The sequence below is a fragment of the Theropithecus gelada genome, chromosome 20 (genome assembly GCF_003255815.1).
Source record: "Theropithecus gelada isolate Dixy chromosome 20, Tgel_1.0, whole genome shotgun sequence".
NCBI classification, from domain to species: domain Eukaryota; kingdom Metazoa; phylum Chordata; class Mammalia; order Primates; family Cercopithecidae; genus Theropithecus; species Theropithecus gelada.
In genome coordinates, this window is record NC_037688.1 from 41,936,301 (window position 1) to 41,960,309 (window position 24,009).

Below are 24,009 nucleotides of genomic sequence, written 5' to 3' on the forward strand. Positions count from 1 at the left end.
GATACACAGGCTGACAGTGACAGCACACTTCTGTGTGTGAAATGCTTCATGTGCTCAATTTCATTTAAATCTCACAAGAAACACACGCTATGAGGAACGACCCACAGGCTCACATCAGAGAGGAGGACCCTGGGGGGTGCAAGGGTGGGAGTTGTCTCTTCACAGCTGCACCTTTGGCCAGTCCCCGTCCAGCAGCCTCTTCCAAAGGACATTTTATGGGCAGATCGTTTGTCAGCCCAGCTTGAAATGTGAACAAGGTAACAGCCGAGCCCCCATCCATCCTGCTGCACTCCCCTGCATGTCCAGCCCCAAGCCCTGCGTCAAGCACACCTCCTCGGGAGGAGACCGCCCCAGCCTGCAAGGAAGTGCTCATTATGGAGAGTGGAGAGTGACAGGCCACTCCCGGCCACGTCTCCAAGCAAGCCGGTGCCCCCTCCTCCTGCTGCCACCGCCCACTGAGCTGCCTGGACTGCAGACGCCCTGGTCGGAGCCTCTGGGGCCAGATGTTATAGGGCAAGCTAAAAATAACCGGGCAGGCCAGCCACCATCGAGGAAGGGGCATGTGCTGGACGCAGACACATGATCCGAGGGACTCTGCTGGGTGGAACTAAGGAAGTCCAGCAGGCTGTGCACGCTCCTGTCCCCACTCGCAGGCCCACGCGGCGAGGGGGCCCCTCTTCTGTGTGCGTCTGGAAGGTTGCTGCCCAGTGAGGAAATGCCTTTAACCAGCGTGGGGCCGGGCAGCTGCAGGAGGCAGATCATCCAGGCTCTGTGCCTCTCGCTACTTCTGCTCCACGCCGGCTCTGCCAAGAATATCTGGAAACGGGCATTGCCTGCGAGGCTGGCTGAGAAATCCCGTGTAAGTGCCTGGGATGGGGAGACTGGGGCAGCCTCTGTGGGTGGGAGGCAGCCTTGAGGAGAGGTGATCCCTGGACACTGCCTTCTCCTGTAAGTGCTGTCCCAAAACGTGGCAGGGTAGGCGTCTTCCTATCCGTGTGTGTCTGAGTTGTGTGGTGGGCAGATGGGGTTCACCTCCCGAAAAGGACCCTTGCCTGTGAGTCAAGAGGCAAAAGACACATCACATGTGTGCAAAAGAATCGTGCCTCGCTTTTGCCTTATTACAAAAGTATACATGCTTCTGAAAGACAGCATCTAATTTCAGAGCCCCAGGACTTAAATGGAGCATTCCGTCTCCATGATCAGTACCAAATGTTTGTGAAATATACTTACGCATTCATGTGGTTGTTTATTCATTCTGCAAACAGAGTGAATACATTCTGCTAAACAGAATTTAGCAGAAACCGCTCTGGGGAAGGCACTGTCTGGGGTCCTGTGGGTGTAAGATGAAGGAGGTACCAGCCCCCATCCTCAAGGGTGGCGTGGCCGAGGTGCAGAGGCAGTTGGGTGACAAATGACGGCAGTACAAAGAGAAGGCGCGAGGCAGCGAGTGGCAAGAAACACACGCCCTGGGGCCAGCTGTCTTGGTGTGAATCGGGCTCTGCTGCTCATTAGCTGCGTGACTTCTCTCAGGCAAGCTGCTTGACATCTCTGAACCCCAGCGATCTCATCTGCAAAAGAGACAGGGATGCACTCCTTCTCACAACTATGTCTGGGTCGCCACTGTTTACCAGGCACTGTCCTAGGCTGTGGGGATACAGACCTCAGATCTCTGCCTGGAGAACTCACTGGGGGGCTGGGGGCAGCAGAGAATAAATGAGAGAGATCTCATTTATTAGTGTGTGCAGCTTGCGAGTGCTGAGGAAGCAATAAAGCGGGAAGGGAACTAGGAGAGAGAATGGGGTGGAGGAGCCTATCATTTTTGCTTCCTCCCACTCCCCAGAGATCACAGATCCGCAGGGACAGAGTGAGCCAGGACACTGTCAGCACACAGAGGGATTGAGAAGGTAATGCTGGCACCCACAGCACCTGCGTGAGGATTAAATGACTCAGTAGGCAGAACGTCTTTGCAACAGAGCAAGCTGGTGGTACATCTTGGCAGCTTTCAATCAAATAATTGTGACTTTGGTTGGTGTTGCCTAACAGGGTAGCATGTAGGTTCCTTGGGGTAGGGCGGGATTCTGTTTCACTAGCGTGTGCCCCTGGTGCCTGCCATTAAGTTGGCACCTGGTACATTCTTGTGGGTGAATTATGAGCAGATGCAGTGGTAGCAGGGGATGTGTGTGCAGCTCTTCCCCAGGAGAGTCGGACAGGGTTTTCAGGGTTGGGGACATTGGACCTGGGGCTTTAAAGGATAAATAGGAGTTTGCCAGCTGGAGAAGAGGGAAGGGAGAATGATTAATGACCCCAGGCATGGTGGGGTGTCTGAAACTGTACTGAGGCAAATCTGGGCCTCCAGCGCTCATAGTCTCCATGTTGGCCACGTGCTCGTGGTGGGAGACAGGAGGCCTCCAAGAGGTGGAGAGAGTAGTAGAGTGAAATGATGAGGCGCTTGGAGAAGGGAAAGCTCATGTGAGATGGTGTAGTCACCTAAGGCTTCCTGGAGGAGGTGGAGACCCTGACTGGAGCTCGGGGAAGGATTAGGAATTAGGAGGAGGAAGGACATTCCTGGAAGAAGGCTCAGCATGAGCCGAGGCTCACAGGCAGAAGTGGTGCATCTGAGAGCTGCTTGGGAGACCAGACCTGGCCAGAGGGGAGGCAATGAGGAAGGTGAAAGTCTCTTCTCAGATTGTACTGACTCCTCTGTGCTCTTCTCTGGTGCAACAGGATGATTTAACCCTCACCTGTAGTGCTTTGGTTCTACAACCACAGAGAGATTCCCAATATGTCATCTGATTTTATCTCCACCATGTCCCAAGATGTCATAGGAGCCAGCACCGTGACATCCACATAGGACGGTCGGGGTTGATGTGCACGTGGGATTCGGGGGAGTCTCTGAAACACAGGCCTGGGTGGGCTGCAGGAGCTGATTCTCTTGTAGCCACCACTGGTCAGGATGCAAGTGCTTTGAATTGGCCCCGCGCTGAACTGAAACTCCCTGGTTATCAACAGTTATTGGCCTCCTTCCTCAGCGCCTAGACACAGGCGAGGTTTACGCAGAACAACTGTGCCGGCAGGGCGCGGTGGCTCACGCCTGTAATCCCAGCACTTTGGGAGGCCGAGGCAGGTGGATCACCTGAGGTCAGGAGTTCAAGACTAGCCTGACCAACATGGTGAAACCCCTTCTCTACTAAAAATACAAAATTAGCTGGGCGTGGTGGCACATGCCTGTAATCCCAGCTACTCGGAAGGCTGAGGTGGAAGAACTACTTGAACTCCGGAGGCAGAGGTTGCAGTGACCTGAGATCGCGCCATTGCACTCCAGCCTGGTCAACAAGAGTGAAACTGTCTCAAAAAAAAGAACAACTGTGCCTCACAGAGAGCCCTGGGCAAAGACAGGCTGTTGGCTGTGGCTCAGAGGACAGGGAGGGCTGGGAAGAGCGCCTGGCCTAGAACTCATCACAGCAACATCTCTAATGTGCTGTGCAATCTTGGACCACTCACTGCCCTTCTCTGGTCCTCAGTCCTCACCTGGGAAATGAAGATGAAGAACTTACAACTTTCATGGCCTTTTCGTTGTGATTCTAATTTCCACCAAAACACGCGACAGGGACTTAGGGGTGATAGGAAGCAGCCCTCACATGCTCAAAGTGGAGACTTCCCCATGAGGCACTACTTTCTGACCCTACGCTGAGTCAGACCTTCAGCCTGGGCTCTGTCCCTCAAGGGCTATGGGCTGGTCAGGGTGAGGAGACGCTGGGTGTGGGCTGAAGTTGGCTTGCACCCCCTCTGGAGAGCCAGTTTTGCTCCGCACAGCCATGATCACAGATTAAGTTATATAAACTTACAACTAAATCATTTATATTAAAAAGAAAGGAAAGAATTGTTTTTTTTTAAGACAGAGTCTCTTGATGTGATCTTAGTTCACTGCAACCTCCACCTCCCCGGCTCAAGTGATTCTTGTGCCTAGGCCTCCTGAGTAGCTGGGATTACAGGCATGCACCACCACGCTGGCTAATTTTTTGTATTTTTAGTAGAGATGGAATTTTGCTGGTCTCAAACTCCTGGGCTCGGCTGATCCACCCGCCTCGGCCTCCCAAAGTGCTGGGATTCCAGGCGTGAGCCTCTGCACCCAGCCAGGAAATACTTCTTATTAGAAATGCGTCACTTTCCAATTGTATTGCTCCATTTTGCTATTCTCTCTGCTCCTGGGGTTTTATGTCTCTTGCATCCGTGTGGTATGACTAGGAGAGAAGGTACTCCACATCTCTTCCTACTCCCATTCAGTGGCCTCACGTGGGTTGCCTGAAATCAACCATGCTGTGAGTACACCTTGGAAACTGGCCAAGGCTGCGTGCGGAGAGCTGGTGGCTCAGTCCTGAGCAAGTGCATGGCTGCCGGTAGCCTGCTCTGCTTTGTCAAAGCCTCGTCCCCCAGCAGAGTGACTTTTGTGTAGGGGACTGGACTCTTAGAGTGGGGTCGGTTAATGTCCTGAGTGCTGTTTATGCGTCTTGGTCTAAGCATGCAGAGACAGTGCCAGAGACGAGCACGCTTGCCTTCCATTCCCATGGGAGGAAGAGACCCTGACTGGAGCTTGGGGAAGGATTAAGAATTAGGAGGAGGAAGGCCATTCCTGGAAGAAGGCTCAGCAGGAGCCGAGGCTCAGCTCACAGGCAGAAGTGGTGCATCTGAGAGCTGCTTGGGAGACCAGACCTGGCCAGAGGGGAGGCATTGAGGAGGGGTGAGAGTCTCTTGCCTTCCATTCCCATGGGAGGCCCTTAGGGGAGGCTTCTAATGAGAAGTGCTGGGTCTCCCACCATCTCTCTCTAAGACCTTCCGGAGGTTCCTTCTCCTATCTGAGCCTCAGTTTCTTCATCTTCAGCGTGGGACACAGCAGTGCCTTCTTTGCAGGGTTCAGTAAAAGGCCATGGAGCCTATGGTTCCCTGCCTGGCACAGAACTGCATTCCCTAGATGTGTACTACGGACAGATTTAAAAACCCATTCCCGGCCAGGCACAGTGGCTCATGCCTGTAATCCCAGCTACTCGGGAGGCTAAGGTAGGAAAATAGCTTGAACCTGGGAGGCAGAGGTTGCAGTGAGCCGAGATCGTGCCATTGGACTCCAGCCTGGGCAAGAAGAGTGCAACTCCATCTCAAACAAACAAACAAGCTAGCAAACAAACAAAAAACCCCATTCCAGAACCAAATATTTATGAGACTGAATAAAACAGAAGCAAAATGTTTGTAAATAGTCCAATAACCTTTCCATGGAGCTCAGTCGGTTCTGTGGAGTTGGTATTTTTGGCTTTTCTTTCCTGGCATTAGATAAAACTCCTGAGAACAATGATTTACTGAGCGCTTATGCTGTGTCAGGATAAGCATTTGCCATGCATTCGCGCTTGGGAGCCTCTCGACAAATCCACCAGGTGGGGACCACGGCAGCCACATGTGGGTCTGGGTGCTGCGCAGCCTCTGGACTGGGCAGGACGGCCCCTGCTGTCAGTGTGACTGTGGGTCTGTTTTCCCCTCTAAGCACCCAACCGGGGCAACTGGAAATGGTGGTTCAGTTTGCACCCTGCCCAGAGATGCCTGTCCTGCTGAGGGGCAGCCAGGAGCAACAGATGCCACTTTCTCTTTCAAATGCATCCTGCCAGACGGGGGCCCATCTGTCTGGAGGTACCCCCTGTGCTAATAGCAGTAGGAGACCGTAGGAGCCAGCAGTGGCCCACACAACTCGCATTCCTCAGTTCCCCAACCTAGTTCTCCTTTCCCCCATTATTTCTGTGAGCTCTTGAAAGCTTTCCAAATATCCTTTTATTTTTTGCTGAGATAGCAAGAGTGGGAGAGGCAGATGGCCTGGAGCTGTGCTCTCACCATTCCATGAGTTCTGACCTTCACCTTCACCTTCATCTTTGTACCGTAAGCATCTGTGTCTGCTGGCCTGAAGGCTTTCTCTGGCTGCAGGAGCATGCTCAGCCCACACACAGGCAGGCCAAGGTGCCGGGGAGGTAACACCTGTAGGAGCAAATGGAACTGGAGCCGGATGGCCCGGCTGGCTTCTCACCTTTGGTGGGACATGGGTGAGGAGTGTTCCACACGGTTTCTCCAAGGTCCACTGGGTTTGAGCTCCAGTGCCCAGGTAGCCACCTGCCCATTAGCACTCCCTGAAGGGGCACCTTCCCTTTCCTGCCCAGCTTCCCCACTCCCCAAATGGGGCTTCCTGGTATCCCCTCCCAAATTACTCCCTGCCCTCAAATTCTGTCAGATCCATGCTGTGGGTTGAACTGTGTCCCCCAAAAGATGCATCCAACCCCTAACTCCTGGTCCTTGTGAATGTGACCTTATTTGGAAACAGGTTCATTACAGGCATAATTAGTCAAAATAAGACGAAGTCATGCTGGAGGTGGGTGGGTAGTTAATATGACTGGCGTCCTTATAAGAAAAGGAGAAGAGGCCAGGCGTGGTGGCTCACACCTGTAATCCCAGCACTTTGGGAGGCTGGGAGGCCGAGGTGGACAGAGCACCCGAGGTCAGGAGTTCGAGACCAGCTTGGCCAACATGGTGAAACCCGGTCTCTACTAAAAATACAAAAATTAGCCGGGCGTGGTCGTGCATGCCTGTAATCACAGCTACTTGGGAGGCTGAGGCAGGAGAATCGCTTGAACCCCGGAGGCAAGGTGGAGGTTGCAGTGAACCGAGACCGTGCCATTGCACTCCAGCCTGGGCAACAGAATGAGACTTCATCTCCCAAAACAAAAACGAAAACAAAACAAAGGAGGAGAGACACAGAAGCAGAGACACAAGGGGAGAAAGCCACGTAAAGACAGAGCGTTGCAGAGATCAGAGTGATGCGTCTGCAAGCCAGAGAACATGGGGGACGGCCAGCCACCGCTGGAAGCTGGGGGAGGCATGGAAAGGTTTTCTCCTTAGAGCCTCCACAAAGGAACCCACCCTGCCAAACACCTGGGTCTTGGCCTTCTGGCTTCCAGAACTGGGAACGAATCCATTTCTGTTGTTTGAAGTCCCCAGTGTGTGGCATTTTGTTGCAGCTCCCTGGGACACGAATCCAGCCTGCTCTGGGACGGAAGGGAGTTAGCTTCTCTTGATTGCAACTGGCAACCCTGATTGAGAGGCATTTCACCGACAAGGAAAGTGAGACCATTGAAGAGAATGACTTACCTGTGCTGTTTTGGCTGGGGACAGGGGGGGCTATCACTATATCCCCAGTCTCTGGGAGCTTTCTCTGCTCCTCAAACCATGTGAGCTCACACCCTGCAGGACTTCATCATCAAGACTATTAAGATGCTTCTGTCTTGGGGGTCAGCGGGTGCTCAGTGGGCTCCGGAGACCCCCAGCAGCACCCAGGAGGGAGCCTCCAGGGCTCATGGTTGAGAACCCCAGGAAAGGCCCGGAGCTGCCTGGGTGCTAGAGAGAGGGGGTGTGTCGTACTGATGTGAAGCAAACTCATTGGAGGCTTGGCCACACCCTGGTGTCTAGCCCAGAACCTGGCATGGATGGGCGAGTGGAAGGAATGAAAAGTCCATGAATAGCTGACTTTTGGGGGACCTTGGACAAATCACTTTCTCCTCGCTGGGCCTGAGATTCCTCATCTGAGGTTCCAGCCCTGAAATTCCAGGTGGACATCAACAAGTAAAGAAGCATCCCAGGTCCCTGTGTGGTTATCACCCGGGAGAGGGAGACAGGAGAGCAGGACACCTCTGAGCCTGGACTCACCGGAGCCACAGGGCGGAGGCAGATGGATGCCCATGGGCTGAGCACATCGCAATCTGTCCACTCAGGGGACTAGAACTCAGCCATAGAAAGGTGCGGCGCCTGGACACACACCACTGCACAGATGAATCTCGAAGACATGATGCTGAACACACAAAGGCCACAGGCATGTGACACTGTTTGGATGCAATGTCCAGAAGAGGCAAATCCAGCAGGATGGGAAGGAGATTCGTGGTTGCCAGGGACTGGGGGAGGGAGGAATGGGGGGCAGCTGTCTGATGAGAACAGAGGTTCTGCCTGGGGTGATGAAAAAGCCGCAGAAATAGCTCATGGAGGTGGTTGCACACATCATGAATCTAATTAATGCCACCAACTTGCACACTTAAGATGACTGAAATGGAAAATTGCATGTTATATTTATTTTACCACAATAATTTTTCTAAAAAGCAGCGAGAACCTGAGGCACCTCTCAGGAATTCTGTGATGGCACATAGAGTCCCTGTGAGTCCTCTGTGTCCCCAGCACCAAGAGGCAGCCTTTCAGCAAGTGTCCGCTCACGGTGCCCACTCCGGCTCGTGGGCCATGGCAGCTTCGTGCCCACCTCCTCCAAGGCCTCTCCGCAAACGCCTCATTATGATTTCCCTTAAACGTTTGCATAACAGCCCAGCTCTTCCTTCTTGGCATTTAGCTCTGTTGTTGTTATTGGTATGATTTGTTTAGGTTTCTCTCTAACTGCTTTTGCAGATGACCACAAAAAGCAATTCGTTCATCTTATCTGTGTGCTGTTTGGTGCGATGTCTGTGACTTGTCCTGAAACTGAGCCACATGAAGGCAGGGCCAATGTCTTCTGATTTAACTCGGAACTCCCCATTTCCAGCCCAGTGCCTGAAATGCAGTGGGCCTGGGAATTATGAATTTACTATTGAATGAATGAATAAATTATGTTAAAACTTTCTGGAACAGAATAGAGGGGATGGAAAGTTCTAGAGGACTCTCGGGTGCACTGATTGACAACGACATTGTCGGGAAGAGTTGGTCGAGTTTGCAGTCTTGTGAATTTCTTTCTCTTTTTTTGGTCTCCCTCTGAGGAAGTCCTATTAACCTTGTGCCAAATTCTGTCCCCAGGGCCCAGTGCTAAGGGCGCCGGGCACCAGGAAATGGCATTCATCTACGCACGCTGAACTCTAAGCCCACTGTTCCAGAGAGAGACATATTTTTAGATGTTTGACGTCCAAATTCCAGAGGAAGAGCAAGTAATGCTTAGAGGAAAATTGGCTTTCTTCCTCCACCATGCAAACCAGTGCTGGGGTGCATTTCTATTGGTCTGGCCGCTAAGCTGCTGGAACTTTCCAAAGAAGGGTAAAAGCTCCTGCATGTGGAAGGAAGGGGGTGGCGAGCACTGAGGGAGGGATGTGGGTAGATTTGGTGGCAGCTCTGGAGATTGGATTCTTTTTCCCTAAATGGAAATGGTTTATAAATTCTTCTACTGATTATTAAAAGAACGACGTTTACTGTAAAAAAAAAAAAAATTCAGACAACAGAGAAAGTTATAAATTAGTAAAAATGATCTGAATTCTTCCTCCAAGATGTAAACTCTGGTGACATTCTGGGGCGTCTGTCTAGATTGTTTCATGAAGCAGTTACAGCACACATGTTTTTTCTTAGTGGTATTTTATTCATACTGATTCAAATTTCTTTTATTGAAATGAAGTTCACATGACAGACAATTCACCCTTTCAAATGTACAATTCAGTGGTGTTTAGTATATTCACAGGGTCGTGCCTACAGGCAACCCCACAGCCATTAGCCTTCAGTTCTCCTTCTCTCTTCCCGCAGCCTCTGGCAACCACCAATCCGCTTTCCGTCTTTATGGATCCGCCTTTTGTAGACGTTTCATAGAAATGGAATCATCCAGTATGTGCTATTTGGTGTCTGGCTTATTCACACTGTTTTATATGTTGCCTTTTCACTTAATAATCTGTGGGAAGTATGTTAACATGGTAGATTGGCATCTTCCTTTCTTTTTTTTTTTTTTAAGACAGAGTCTCACTCTGTCGCCCAGGCTAGAGTGCAGTGGCGCAATCTCGGCTCACCCCAAGTAGCTGGGATTACAGGCGCCCGCCACCATGCCTGGCTAATTTTTTGTATTTTTAGTAGAGAGGAGGTTTCACCATCTTGGTCAGGCTGGTCTTGAACTCCTGACCTTGTGATCCACCCACCTCGGCCTCCCAAAGTGCTGGGATTACAGGCGTGAGCCACCACGCCCGGGCATCTTCCTTTCTAAGGCCTGTGTGGCGTTCCCTGTGCCTTCACTTATGTATCCAGCCTCCTTTGGTTACACATCCAGCTTGTTTGCTTTAATAGAATCTGGACTTGGACTTGCTGAATTAGGGTTCCCACTGCCGGAGCCCAGAATGGGCATTTCCCCACCTGCTTCGTAGGGATATCAGTGGCAGAATGGCTTTGCAAATCTTTTTGTTCATCTATATGAACAAAATAGCCACCAGGTCGAAAATCTTAAGGGAATCTTTTTTTTTTTTTTTTTTTTTTTTTGTGAGATAGAGTTTCTCCCTTGTCACCCAGGCTGGATTGCAGTGGTGCCATCTCAGTTCACTGCAACCTCTGCCTCCCTGGTTCAAATGATTCTCCTGCCTCAGCCTCCTGAGTAGCTGGGATTATAGGCGCCCGCCACCACGCCTGGCTAATTTTTGTATTTTTAGTCAAGACAAGGTTCCACCATATTGGCCAGGCTGGTCTCAGGTCACACCTGACCTCAGGTGATCCACCTGCCTCGGCCTCCCAAAGTGCTGGGATTATAGGTGTGAGCCACCGCGCCCGGCCGGGAATCATTTTCATCCAGGTAAGGCATACGGAACTGGAGAGCTCTTGTCTGAGTTGCACCATGAATGTGTGCTCAGTGGCTGCTTTGAAATAGACTTACTATACAATCCCTGAGCAGGAATGAAAATCAAAGCTGGAAATCACGGGTTGCTCTGCGGTTTTCACGAAAGCGTCGTCTGTCTGGGGTGAGTGTCCTCCTTTCTCAGAGGGATTTCATGCGGCATTATTTTGTTTTCATCTGAGAGGCAACATAAGCTGGGAGGGAAGGGCTGCAAAGAGGGGGCCGGGACAAATATGTACCTGGGGCCCCCCATTTTGACTCCACCCTGAGCTGGGGCTGGGCCACGGGAGGGCAGAGGGAACACTTTGGGAGGGGGAGGGAGCCCCTGGACTGAAGCAATGGGAAGAAATTGACAGGCACCGCTGGGAAGCAGCTCCCAGGTCCAGGCTCCTGGGTTAGGAATGCCCCTGGAGGAGTAGGACAGACCCAGGTTCGAATTCTGCCTCTGACACTTCACAGCTGCTTGCTTTTGGGCAAATGCTTTTAGTTTTTTTGTGTGTGTGCCTCAGTTTCCTCATCAGTAAAGTGGTTTTAGAATAGCAGCAGCTCCAGAGGGTGACACTGAAGATTCGATATGTGAGGACCCAGCACAGCATCAGCACAGAGTAAGAGCTTACTAAATGCTGCCTCCCTTGCCGTGAGCTTGAATCACACAGCCCAGGCTCTAAGCCTGGTGTCTTTGTATGGTGACTGCGTGCCTCTGTTTCCTCACCTATGCAATGGGGACAGCAGTGGTACCTACCGGGGAGGGCTGGAGGCAACTTCAGGTGATCCTCCGAGGGCAGTGCTCTTGCACACGCTGGGCGGTTGTTTCCGCATGGCCCCTTCTCTTAGGAACTCTGCGAGTTGTTTGCCCTGGTCTTATCCAGAAATGAGGAGGTTATCCAATCCCACATTTCACTGGTGGGTTTCTTGTACGTGTATCTGCAGCCTCAGCTGGATTGGAGCTCCTTAGGTTTCCTTTGCACCTGCTGAGCATCTAACCTAATGCTATGGAGATGGTGGGCGTTCACTAAATCATCAGTGAGTGAATTGAGGGAGGATACAGGGGAAGTGAAGAAAGACTGGAAGAGATGAAGAATGAAGTTACTATGGGACGAGAGGCTTCTGAGTCCATTGATTAAAAATGATAAAAGGAGCCAGGCGTGGTGGCTGACACTTGTAACAGCAGCACTTTGAGAGGCTGAAGCGGGCAGATCACCTGAGCTCAGGAGTTCAAGACCAGCCTGGGCAACAAGGCAAAACCCCATCTCTACTAAAAATACAAAAAATTAGCCAGGCATGGTGGCGGGCACCTGTAGTCCCAGCTACTTGGGAGGCTGAAGCATGAGAACTGATTGAGCCCGGGAGGTGGAGGTTGCAGTGAACCGAGATCGTGCCCTTGCACTCCAGCCTGGGTGACAGAGTGAGACCTTATCTCAATAATAATAAAAGGAATAAAAATCAAGTGAACTATGGATTAGCATTGCCAGTGCTGAGCCGAGCACACACAGGTGTGATCTCTTTTGATCTTCACCACAAACACTGGCAACAGGTATTACTTTTGTGTCCATTTTGCAGATGAGGCTCAGATAAGTTAGTGATTTTCCTGCATGATCACACAGCCATGGGGTTCAAACCCAGACGTGCTGGATTCCTACACCTGAGCCCTTAATCCCTGTGCAAAGCAGCCTTTGCTGTATGAGAGGTCATGAGCTTCGGTCCCTTCCATCTTGGGCTCCTAAGTTCTTGCCCCGAAGGATGAGGAAGCTCAGCTGTGAAAAAGAGTTAGGAAGCGTTCCGAGTGGAAGGAACAGCATGCGGAAGGCTCCAAGGCCAGGTGGAGCAGCGAGTCTTCAGAAACTGAGGACGGCCGAGTCCAGCTTTACATTTTGAAAACATCGATCCTCATCTGTGGAGTGTGGGATATTAAGACCCACTCCCCTAGTTCGCATCCACATTAAGCGAGCATAGGAGGGTGACGATGCTTGCCCATAGCACAGCCTTACACAAACACAAAGGGCTGCCCCCACACCCATGCAGGACCCCCGCTCTGCAGAACCCACTGCACAGGGCCCATGTGCAGATCAGCCAGTTAATGCGTGTTAAGCACTTAGAAGGGTGCCCAGCAAGTTGCCAGGGTGTGTTGACCATCATCATCCTCATCTTCATCATCATCATCATCGTCACAGCTTTTATTCCACCCAAAGAATACGTACTGAGTACTTGCTATGTGCCAGGCACTGCCCTAGGAGCCAGGGACACAGGTCAGAACAAAACCAAGTTCCTGTCCCTAGGAGGGAGAAAAACAGCGAACCAATGAGTCCTAAATACACAGTCCACCCAAGAGTGATGAGGGGTGTGAAGCTCCACCAACAGAGAGAGGAGGAAGAGAGGGCTGTGTGAGCAGACCCCGAGGAGGTGACAGCCAGGCAGATATGGTGGGTGGGTGGGGAAAGAGACAGTGCAAAGGCCCAGAGGTGGGACTGGGTGGCTGGAGAGAATGAGTCAGGACGGGAGTGCGGGAAGAGACGTCAGAGATGTGGAGGAGGTCAGGGAAGCCAACTGCAGTCCAAGAACCTTGGCTGTTCACTCCTTTAACCCTTGGGGGCCAGGAATAAATTGGAGGGCAAGCTGTTTGTTTCTCTGAGTAAAAGTTCTTTCTCTGAACTCCAGAAAACACCTTTGTTTAGAACCCTCTTTGAGTGTCACCTTGCGTGACATGAAATATTTTTCAAAACATGTAATCCTTTAATCTGGACCTCTCAGTGAAATCAGTGCTTTATCACTCACGACCATCTGTTGTTTCAGCCACGCAGTAAATAACTCGGGAGATGGGGTTTCTAAGGCGCTTATGTCTTTGTTCTCTCCAAATTCTGAGAAACGACCTTTGAATTTTCCTCTGAGACAGCGGCACATCTAAAATTGATCACTGCGAACCCTCCCGTCTGGGGCTGCCATTAAGGAAGTCACGAGACTGGGAGGCATTTGAGGTGGCTGAAAAGTGTTTTGCTTCTGATCACCCGGTTCCATTAAATTTCATAAATGAGGCTTGATGGAAAAATAAGCTGGGCAGAAAAATAAGCCACTCCCTCCCGACGACGTACGGTGCATTCTTAACCACCCTCCGAAGGAGGCTGGGGCGGCTGTCATGTTAGATGAGGATTAAAAATAGCAGACCCCATCATGGGTCCAATTTAGTTAATTCTGCAGCGAGTGAACTAAGAGCTAATGGCATGGGATTATACACCTGCTGTGGCTGGAAAGTTATTAGTGATGGTTACAGGGGTGAGGGAGATTGGATGGAGAAGGGGGTGATAAAAGAACTGATCCACGCTCTGGCCTCCCTTCTGTCTTTGGGGAAAACCACTCACCTCCTTAAGGCCTCGTCTCCATATCCACCAAATGCCAGCTTAGTGGTCATTTTCACTTTTTGTGAATTTAACAGCCAATGTCTACAAGAGTGAAAAGAAGGGTTCTCTGGGTGAAGCAGGGATGGGGGTCACGGGCCCCCCTCCCCAGGCTTTCCTGCCACACAGGCCCCCCTCCTGCTTGGCCATTCCTGCTCTCCACCCCTCATGCCCTCAGTCTCAGGCCCTGAGGCTCCCTGGGGGCAGCTGAAAACCTCTGGCCTTGGTGATCCCACCGGTTCCCAGGGGCACCCAGCCAGGACCTGTTCCCGGGGACCTGGTGCCCCCTGCAGGGCATTGGTGGCACCGCGTGCAGTTTGCAGCTACCCAGATAGGGACGCAGGACTGCGCTCTGCCTCAGCCAGGCAGGGAGAGACACAGCCTCTGCTCTCAGTGTGGGGTGGCGAGGGCCTAAAAATGAAGAAGGACCATACTAGAAACATCCCGATGAGTCTGGGGAAAGCTGCCCTCAGAAGGCCGTTTGAGCTGAGGACGGAAGGGTGGTTTGGCCAATAGAAGCGGATGGGAAGCCTTCCAGGCAGAGGACCAGCATGTGGCAATGAAGATCAGTGGCAGTGTGCTAGACGCCAGCCTGGGTATAGACACCATCCTTGCTGTAGATGCCATCCTGGGCATAGACGCCATCCTGGGTGTAGACTCAGGGTACCCCAGGAGGGAAGTTCTATAGGGGGAAACTGAGGCTTGCCCACAGTCACACAGCAAGTGAGTGGCAGAAAGGATTTAAGCCCTAGAACCAGGATTTGAACCAAACCCGTTGGCTGCAGAGCCCACTCTGGTTGCCCCTCTGCTCTGCTGGATGAGACAAGCTCAGTTGGAGGAAACAGTTTGAAGAGAGGAATGTGCTTGGAGGGCGTGGGGAGGAGGAAGGGCAGTTTGCTGGCATATAAGGACAGGAGGGTCGGGGCGATGAGATGAGGCCAATATATCCTATATCTAAGTTATTAAATTGAAAAAGTAACATGTACCTGGTTGGCACAGGGCTTGGAGGTTGAGTGGGGAGCTGGGACTTTGTCCCGAGAGTGCTGGGAAGCCTCTGGGGACTTGCAGCACAGAGGTGACCGAATCCACAGGTGCCTTTCATAAAGCCTCTTTGGGCTGCAGTTTGGAGAATGGATGGATTTGGAGGCAGTGAGCCAGGGATGAGGCCACTGTGGAGGCACTGATGGGGACTTGGGCCTGGGGTGGCATTCATTTACAGAATGTGCCAGGCAGCGGGACAGATACCAAGTTTCCAGGGGCCGCCGTTACAAATGACCACAAACTGGGGTGGGAGGGGCGGATAAACCAACAGAAATGAATTGTCTCATGGTTCCAGGGGCCAGAAGTTCAGCATCAGTTTCACTGGACTGAGATCAAGGGGTCAGCAGAGCCGCGCCCCCCACTCCGGAGGTTCCTTCCTTGCCAATCTCTCTTCCAGTGGCTGCTGGCGATCATGGTCATTCCTTGGTCTGTAGACGCCATCTCTGCCTCCCTCTTCATATGACTTTCTTGTGTGCATGTGTGTGCATGTGTGCATGCATGTGCATGTGCATGTGCGTGTGTGCATGCGTGTGCGTGCGTGTGTGTGTGCGTGTGTGTGTAATCTCCCTCTGCTCCCCTCTTCTCAGACACTTGTGATGGGATTTAGGACCCACCCGGAAAATGCAGGATTATCTCCCTGTGTCAAGCTCCTTAACCTAATCACGTCTGCAAAGACCCTTTTTCCTTTGCATGTAGGATTCCAGGGAGTCGGGCCTGGTGTCTCTGGGGACCTTTATTCAGCCAACTGTATGTGCATGAGGAGACACAGGAGACTCGAGGACCTCCCTTGAGGGGGTCGCTCACCGGTTACGGAGCAAGAGTGACAAGGGAGGGCGGGTGTGGGACACAGAAGTGGGGGGGAGGGGGAGGGGAGGGGCGTGGCTCTACCCCTGGCCTGGGAGGGCTGGTGTTAAGGAAGCACATCCCAGCTATGAGCACTGATTTGAGTCCGGGGGAATAGTCCCTCTGAAGACCTGAAGGAATGGGTATTCGGCAGAGGACACAGCCTGGGCAAAGGCCTGGAGGTGACGGCGCCCACACTGCCATCAAAGCAGCTTCAGTAGCTTTGTGAGGTTCTGTGAGTCAAGTCTAGATTGAGCAGGGGCTTGGACGATGTGCCCTCACTCTGTACATCTTTAAATTCAAAAAGTAACGTGTACATGGTAAAAAGATATTGAACCAGTGCAGAAGAGTGTACAATAGGAAGAAATCTCTCTCAGCGTTACACCTTATTCTTCTCTCCAGAGGCAGCTTTCATAATGGTTTCTTGTGTGATCTTGTGTATCCTTCCAAAAACGTTCTAAGCCTATGCAAATATATACATATTACATCTGTGTGCATTTTTAAAAACACAGATGGGGCAGAACCTACACGCTGTTCCGAACCGTGGCTTTCTTCACCAGCCACCACATCCTGGCAATCTTTCATATGTGGCACATTGAGTCTTATTTCTTTTTTTGCCAACAGCTTAAGGACAGGTTTGCATGGCTGTATACTATTCTAATTTGTAGATATGCCCTATGTACTTGGCCAGCACAAGCAGGCCAGATTTTGAATATGTTGGGGGAGGACTTGTGGGGAGTTAAGTAGGTGAAGCATTTTAGATGAAGGGAACAGTTTAGGCAGAGGCCAGGAGGCAGGGCAAGCCAAGGTAGTTTTTTTCCAAGTAATCTATCCTGTATCTAACTCTGTGTGTGTGTGCAAATGTGCACAACCTGCCCACCACACACCCCATTTTCACAGAAGCAGAGCAGTGTTACTGGCGTGGATGGGTTCCGGTGTCAGGGGACCCAGGGCAGTTTGCCTGGTTACTTAAACTTTCTCAGTCTTACCTTTAAAATATTGATCTTATTGGTCACTCACCCATATTCCTATATATTAAGTACAGTACTATATCTTTTTTTCTTTTTCTTTTTTCTTTTTTTTTTAATTTTTTTTTTTTTTTGAGACAGGGTCTCATTCTATTGCCCAGGCTGGAGTGCAGTGGTTCGATCACAGCTCACTGCAGCCTTGACCTCCTGGGATCAAGCCATCCTCCCGCCTCAGCCTCCCAAGTACCTGGGACTACAGGAGTGAATGAGCATGTCACAACTAATTTTTGTTTGTTTTTTTTTAAGTAGAGAAAGGGTTTCGCTATGTTGGCCAGGCTGGTCTCAAACTTCTGAGCTCAAGAGATTCACCCACCTCGACCTCCGAAAGTGCTGGGATTATAGGCATGTGTGCCACAGTGCCTGGCCCCTATATCTTATTTTTGAACTTTTTGTTACAACATAATACTTCAGGCCGGGCATGGTGGCTCAAACCTGTAATCCCAGCACTTTGGGAAGCCAAGGTGGGTGGATTACCTGAGGTCAGGAGGTCAAGACCAGCCTGACCAACATACAGAAACCCTGTCTCTACTAAAAATACAAAATTAGCCGGGTGTGGTGGCGCATGGCTGTAATCCCAGCTACTCAGGAGGCTGAGGCAGCAGAATCGCTTGAACCTGGGAGGTGGAGGTTGTGGTGAACCGAGATCGCGCCATTACACTCCAGCCTGGGCAACAAGAGTGAAACTCCATCTCAAAAACAAAACAAACAAACAAAAATAATACTTCAAAGCACATAAATCCTAAGTGTTCAGCTCCACACCATGTAACCAGCCCCCAGGCCAAGAAATAGAACAGAGCCAGCCCCTAGACCACGTGTTCCCAGCCAGTCACTGTCCACCAGATTCCTCCTGACTTCTTATGCCAGACATCATCTTGGCCTGTTTTTGAGCTATAAATATAAGTGGAATCCCACTGTGGTGTTCTCTTTTGATCTGGCTTTTTTCTTTTCATTATTTTCTGAGATGTATCGAAGTTGTTGCATGGATTTAATCATTCGGCGTATAATTTGTAAATTCTCAAAGCCCTATATAAACGTATGGATTATAAGAAATCCACACATATGTACATATACATATGTATATAGAGACATATGTCTGCATGCATGTGCATACATGCATGCATATGTATACATATGTGTATACATATATACCATATATATTATGTATTATATATAATCTATCTCTCACACAGGGCAGATACTTAAGTAATTGTCCTCCAGCAAACATACCAAGATTCGCTTATCCTTTTGCTCTGGGCTTTCAGTTATTTCTTGCCGGCTGTTATAAAGAGAAACATGGTATTGCTGACCCTCTGAGCCGCCCTCGGAGTCTGGGACTCTCCCAGAGTTGCTGACACCGCCCTCTCCCCGCAGACCGAGGAGGCGGGCGCGCCCGGCGGGTCCCGGCAGCCCCGAGCCGACCGCTGCCCACCGCCCCCGCGGACGATGCCCCCCGGCGCCTGCCAGGCCGTGCGCTGCCAGGCTGACTCGGAGTGCCCGCGGCACCGGCGCTGCTGCTACAACGGATGTGCCTACGCCTGCCTGGAGGCCGTGCCGCCCCCGCCAGGTAGGTCCTGGGCCCGAGGGAGGGGCCTGAGGGAGAACAGGTAAACAGAGCTGTCCCGGGTGGGAGAGAGCCTGACTCTGGGGAGAGGAAAAAGGAACTGGGCTTTAAGCTGGGCCAGCTGGGTGGGTCCCTGACGCCTCCACTGCGCACCTGTGAACTGGGATGGGCGCTCCTTGAGCAGGTGTGACGCTGCTGTGCACCTGCTGTATGTCCCACTGTCCTTGGGGACCTGCGTTGTGGGAGACGTCCTTCTGGAGAAAATGCCACTTCCTATAACAATGGGGTGGGGTCAGGGACCCCGGATGCCTCCAGGGAGCCACAGTCCAGCAGACACCCATTCCCGGGAAAATGCCTGCTGATAGGAGGATGGGGGTGCAGTGGGTTTCTCATTTAAAACATCCAAATTCGAGGCTTTTCCTTAAAATATCAGCTGCCACCAGCTGGAACGTCAGGTGCCCCTGGATGGGGAGTGTCCTCTAGCTTCCCACTCACCCCACCAGGCCTGCCACACTTCTCATGCCTGGCCCTGGGGTATTTGAGGTGGAGATCGGGTGCTTAGCAATCGAGACGGGGTGTGCCCCACAGAGGAGCGGGTGCATGGCTTCAGATCCACTGGCCAGCTGTCACTTTCTTAAGTCTCCTCTCCTGTGAAACAGGTGGATTACCTGAGGGCAGGAGTTCAAGACCAGACTGGGCAACATGGTGAAACCCCGTCTCTACTAAAAATACAAAAATTAGCTGGGCGTGGTGTCAGGAGCCTATAATTCCAGCTACTTGGGAGACTGAGGCAGAAGAATCACTTGAACCCAGGAGGCGGAGGTTGCAACGAACTGAGGTTGTGCCATTGCACTCCAGGGCGACAGAGTGAGACTCTGTCTCAAAAAAAAAAAAAAAAAAAAAGAAAAGAAAGAAAGAAAAGAAAAAGGGAAGGAAAGGGAAAGGGAAGGGACAACGTGCAGCTCACGGTGGAGCTGCCACTCAGAAGTGCTCAGTGCTGTGCGGGGCTGGGAGCAGATAATGAGATGTGTGTTGAATCAGAACACCAGCCTCTTGGGGAGAAACAATGTTCAGGGATTCGTCATTGGCAGGATGGAGTTTCAGATCTCTTTTGGAGAGAAGGTTTGGGAAGGGAAGGAGGTGACCCTGTGGGGGCCAGTAAGTGGGGGGTAGGGTGGACAAGTAGCTATTTCCTGGGGAAAATGTGCCCTTGGGTGAGGAAAATGTGCCCCTAAGTGGGTAGGATTTGGGGCAAGGAAGTTTTCTCCACCCTCAGCTCTGCTCAGGGTGATAACAACAGCTGTTTGAAGTGTACCTTGGGTGAGAGGCTGTGGGTTCCCATGGGCCTTAATTAGAGAAGTCGGCTCGAGAAGGTAGTCCAGCCCCTCCTCCCAAGGCCGAGAGGAGAGTTGGAGATGGCAAGAATGACCTCACTTTGTTTCTTTTGGGGTGAGGTCACAGCGATGACAGGGGACTCAGCACACTTAATCATGCTCATAATTACAGTCTTATGATGCTCATCAAAACAGACAGGGACTGTTTCAGTACTGCCTCTGGGCAGGACCTGGCCACTGCTCCAGGCCAGGCAGCCTCCTACTCAGCCTTCATAAGAAAAACTAAATGTTGCGCCTTATGGTGGACAAGCACATAAAGGCACTCCCCTCTGGGTGGGTGCCCCTTCCTCTGGAATGTGACCTGGCATAGGGATTCTAACCTTGCTTCCTGCCTAGACCAGGTGCTTTTGAGCAGTGCACAGGTGACACAACTGTCCATGGCATTCCCAATAGCCTTTTCATGCATCGTCTCAATTCATGCTCACACAGCGTGATGAGATGACTGTTATCAGCCCTATGCCACAACTGAAGCTCAGAGAAGTTGAATCATTTGCCCAAGGTCACACAGCAGGCAGAACTGCAGTTTCTATCTAGTTGTTTGACTGTAGAGAAGTGTTCATTGCCTTAGGCCATGAGTGTGGGAATGTGGGGCCCCTGCCCTGGCACCTGGGCCCACATGTGGGGTCCTTCATTACCAGGACTATCCTCCCCCAGACACCCCATGGCTCACTTCCTTGCCTCCTTTAGATCTATTTCCAAAGGCCGCTTCTCAGGAAAGATTTCCCTCTCTAAATGACAGCCCCTCCTTGGCCATTTTTTCACCCTCCGTCGCTGTTTAATTGTTCTCTGTAGCATAATCTGGAAGACTGTGTTTTACTGGTCTGTTCATTGACCGTTTTCTCCCCACTTGAAGGTCAGCCCCACAGGGCAGGGAGTTTGTCTGTTTCATTCACTGCTGTAACCCCAGCGTCTAAGATGGTCTCCGGGCACATAGTACTCAATAAATATTGACTCATTCATTCATTCACTGGCCAGCAGGAAAAGCAATCATACCACTAGTTAGTAATAACAACAACGCCATCTAATGCCAGATTTCACAATCTTGGCATATTGACATTTGGGGTTCGATGATTCTACTTGCTGGGCAGAGGAGGGGGCACTGTCCTGTACAGTGTAGGATGGTCAGTGGCTTCCCTGGCCCCTCCCTGCTAAATGCCAGACAAACAAAATTGTCTCTAATCTTTCCTAAATGCCTCCTGGGGAACAAAATTGCTCTGCATTGAGAACCACTGGTCTAACATAAGATGACATGGAACACATCAGGCCCTATTCCAGGCACCTTACTACTTCATTGCCATCTGGATTTGGGTCCGTCCAAAGCAGACCCAGAGACAAGGACTTGGGCCCAGGTCATTTATTTGGGAGGCGATCCCAGGTAGTTCCAGTGAGGGCATGAAGAGCTGAGACCCCGGGGCCACCAGGCCTTTAAGGGTCTTCAACTAGAGCAATGGGGAGCCCAGACCAAGTTTCGCTATAAACATTTGCTTATTTCCCTGCTGCTCAGAAGCCTTTGATCAAGGCGAAAGAGAATACAAACAGCACATATTACTGCGTTTCTTACCTGAAAATGTTTCCTAACACATGGTCCAATGTGGTGGGGGGAAGGGGGGAAGAACCGAAAGGTTGGGCATAGAGGCTACAGAACCATCATGTCATTCGTGTTTCGGAGGTCACAGACTGCTGGCGCCTTTCTCCGCTCTTCCAGCTTCCACTGTCATTATAATCGGCGAGTGCTCCTTTGCAGAAAAAGCTAACCAGCATTTTTACCAGTACCCATCAATGTACTTTCAAAGATGCTAGATAATCATTTTTCTCTTCTCTTTATCAAGATAAATATTAGTAATTTTATTTTTGTCTTATTTTGGAGTCAAACGAATGCAGAGGTCACAAGCAAATGTGATCTCAGAGCCATTTTGATCTCCAACATGCTTAAAGTTTTCTGCCCAGGCATGGTGGCTCACACCTGTAATCCCAGCACTTTGGGAGGCTGAGGTGGGTGGATCACCTGAGGTCAGGAGTTTTAGACCACCCTGGCCAACATGGCAAAACCCCATCTCTACTAAAAATACAAAAATTAGCTGGGCATGGTGGTGCATGCCTGTAATCCCAGCTACTTTGGAGACTGAGACAGGAGAATCGCTTGAACCTGGGAGGCAGAGGTTGCAATGAGCCGAGATTGCACGATTGCACTCCAGTCTGGGTGACAACAGTGAAACTTTGTCTCAAAAAAAAAAAAAATACAGACTTACAGTCTGGGCGCAATGGCTCACTCCTGTTATCCCAGCACTTTGGGAGGCTGAAGGGGGTGGAACACTTGAGGCCAGGAGTTCAAGACCAGCCTGGGCAACATGGCGAAACCCCATCTCTGCTAAAAATACAAAAATTAGCCAGGCATGGTGGCGTATGCTTGTAATCCCAGCTACTCGGGAGACTGAGACAGGAGAACTGCTTGAACCCGGGAAGTGGAGGTTGCAATAAGCTGAGATCGTGCCACTACCCTCTAGCCTGGGTGACAGAGCGAGACTCTGTCTCAAAATAAATAAATAAATAAATAATAGGTAAATAAATAGAATAAGAACTTACAGTAAGAAAAAAAAAAAAGAAAACAGTCTGGGAGCATTGGAAATGACTGGTCAGGGCTAACCAACAGCTGATTCATCCAGGCAGGGGGGGCTCTCTTCTTTGCCGTGAGGCTACCTAATCTGCTTTCCTGTTGAATGTCATCTATCTGTCCCCTAGAGGCATCTGACTTTTCCACCCCTGCCTTTTGAAGGCCTTCCCATAAACTGTGTGGGTGACTCTTTCTGTTAAAAATGTATTGGTTATACCTGGGTAACGGGATCACCTGTGCACCAAACTTCACCCATACACCAAACTTCAGCGACGTGAAATTTACCTGTGCAACAAACCTGCATGTGTACCCCGAACCTAAAAGTTAAAAAAATAAAGTATTAGTTAGAGAACAGGCTATGCTGCTGCAACAAAAAGACCCATAAATACAGAGACCCAGCCTGTGAGGCGTTTGCTTCTCTCAGCTGTTAGTGCGGAGGTCGACACTACAGCAGGTGGGTAGCTTTGCTCGCAAAGCCATCTAAGGACCCGGCTTCCTTCCTTCTTGCCACTCTGCAGTCCGAGTGATGTCCTTGTCCACATGGTCAGAATGGCTCCCAGCCTGCAGAAAGGAAAAGAGGGAGGGAGGGGAGCAGGGAGCCCCCAATCAGAGGGCAAGACAGGAAGTTGCATGGTCACTGCTGCTCACATCCTTGTGGCCAGAACCCTGTCACGTGGCCACACATAGCTGCAAGGGAGGCAGGGAAGGCTAGTCCCCAGCTTGGAGGCCCAGTGCCCTGCCCACAGTGAAAGGTTCTATCACTAAAAGCAAGGGATGAAGGTGTTCCAGGAACCATAGTTATTTCTCCCACAGGGAGACTCTGTGCTATCATGAAATGGGGGCACCCCCACCCTCAAGCCTGGGCATTTCTCAGCTGCCTGAGGAGGGCCTTGATCTGACCCTGTATTGTGTTAGTCTTAGACTGGCTGGTGCAGCCGAAACCTCGATGGCTTGGTGGCAATGGCTGGCTCCTGGATGGCCCTGAGGAGGTGTTGCAAGGTACCTGCCGGGTAAAGCCCAGACCCTACGTCCGAGCCTGGATCCCTCCTTCTCAGCTGCTTCCAGAAAGCTGGCAGCACCAGGCTGGCTGGCCCCCATGCACGGGCCCTTCAGCCAAACACTCAGCTGTCTTTGATCCTCCCCACCCCAGTGCAGAAGGGCTGATGGCTGGGGGCTCGGCCAGAATCAAAGCCCAGGACAGAAAAAGGGCTTCGGCTCTCCCCAAGAATGAGGCCTCCTCCTGGATGGTGAATTGAAGGGGAGGGCATTTAGGGTTGGTTTTCAAATTCCTAGAATTATAGGGGGTTCACGGCTGTCTAATGATGAGGCCTCCTTGGGGGCAGGGGAGGTACCGGGAGGCAGAGGGCAGTTTCTGGAAGGAAGAACATACAGGCCGGGGGCCTGGAGGCCTAGGAGGTGAGAGTGGGCACCCTGTGGCTGTGCTTCTGACTCCACACCCATCTGTGTGTTGTGTGACTGTGTCCAGCTAGACACAGAGTGTGCAGCTGTGTG

General features: G+C 51.2%; 1 protein-coding gene across 2 annotated transcripts in view; it reads left to right on the plus strand.

Moving 5' to 3' along the window:
* The first annotated feature begins 394 nt into the window (after window positions 1–394).
* The window catches only part of WFDC1 (WAP four-disulfide core domain 1), a 33,110-nt gene continuing 9,495 nt past the window's right edge, over window positions 395–24,009 (plus strand). For both annotated transcript variants that reach the window (XM_025370467.1, XM_025370468.1), the window contains exons 1-3: window positions 395–859; window positions 18,303–18,495; window positions 23,413–23,496. In XM_025370467.1, coding sequence (XP_025226252.1) covers window positions 716–859; window positions 18,303–18,495; window positions 23,413–23,496 — 421 coding nt within the window. In that variant the 5' untranslated portion in view covers window positions 395–715. The remainder of the gene's footprint in view (window positions 860–18,302; window positions 18,496–23,412; window positions 23,497–24,009) is intronic.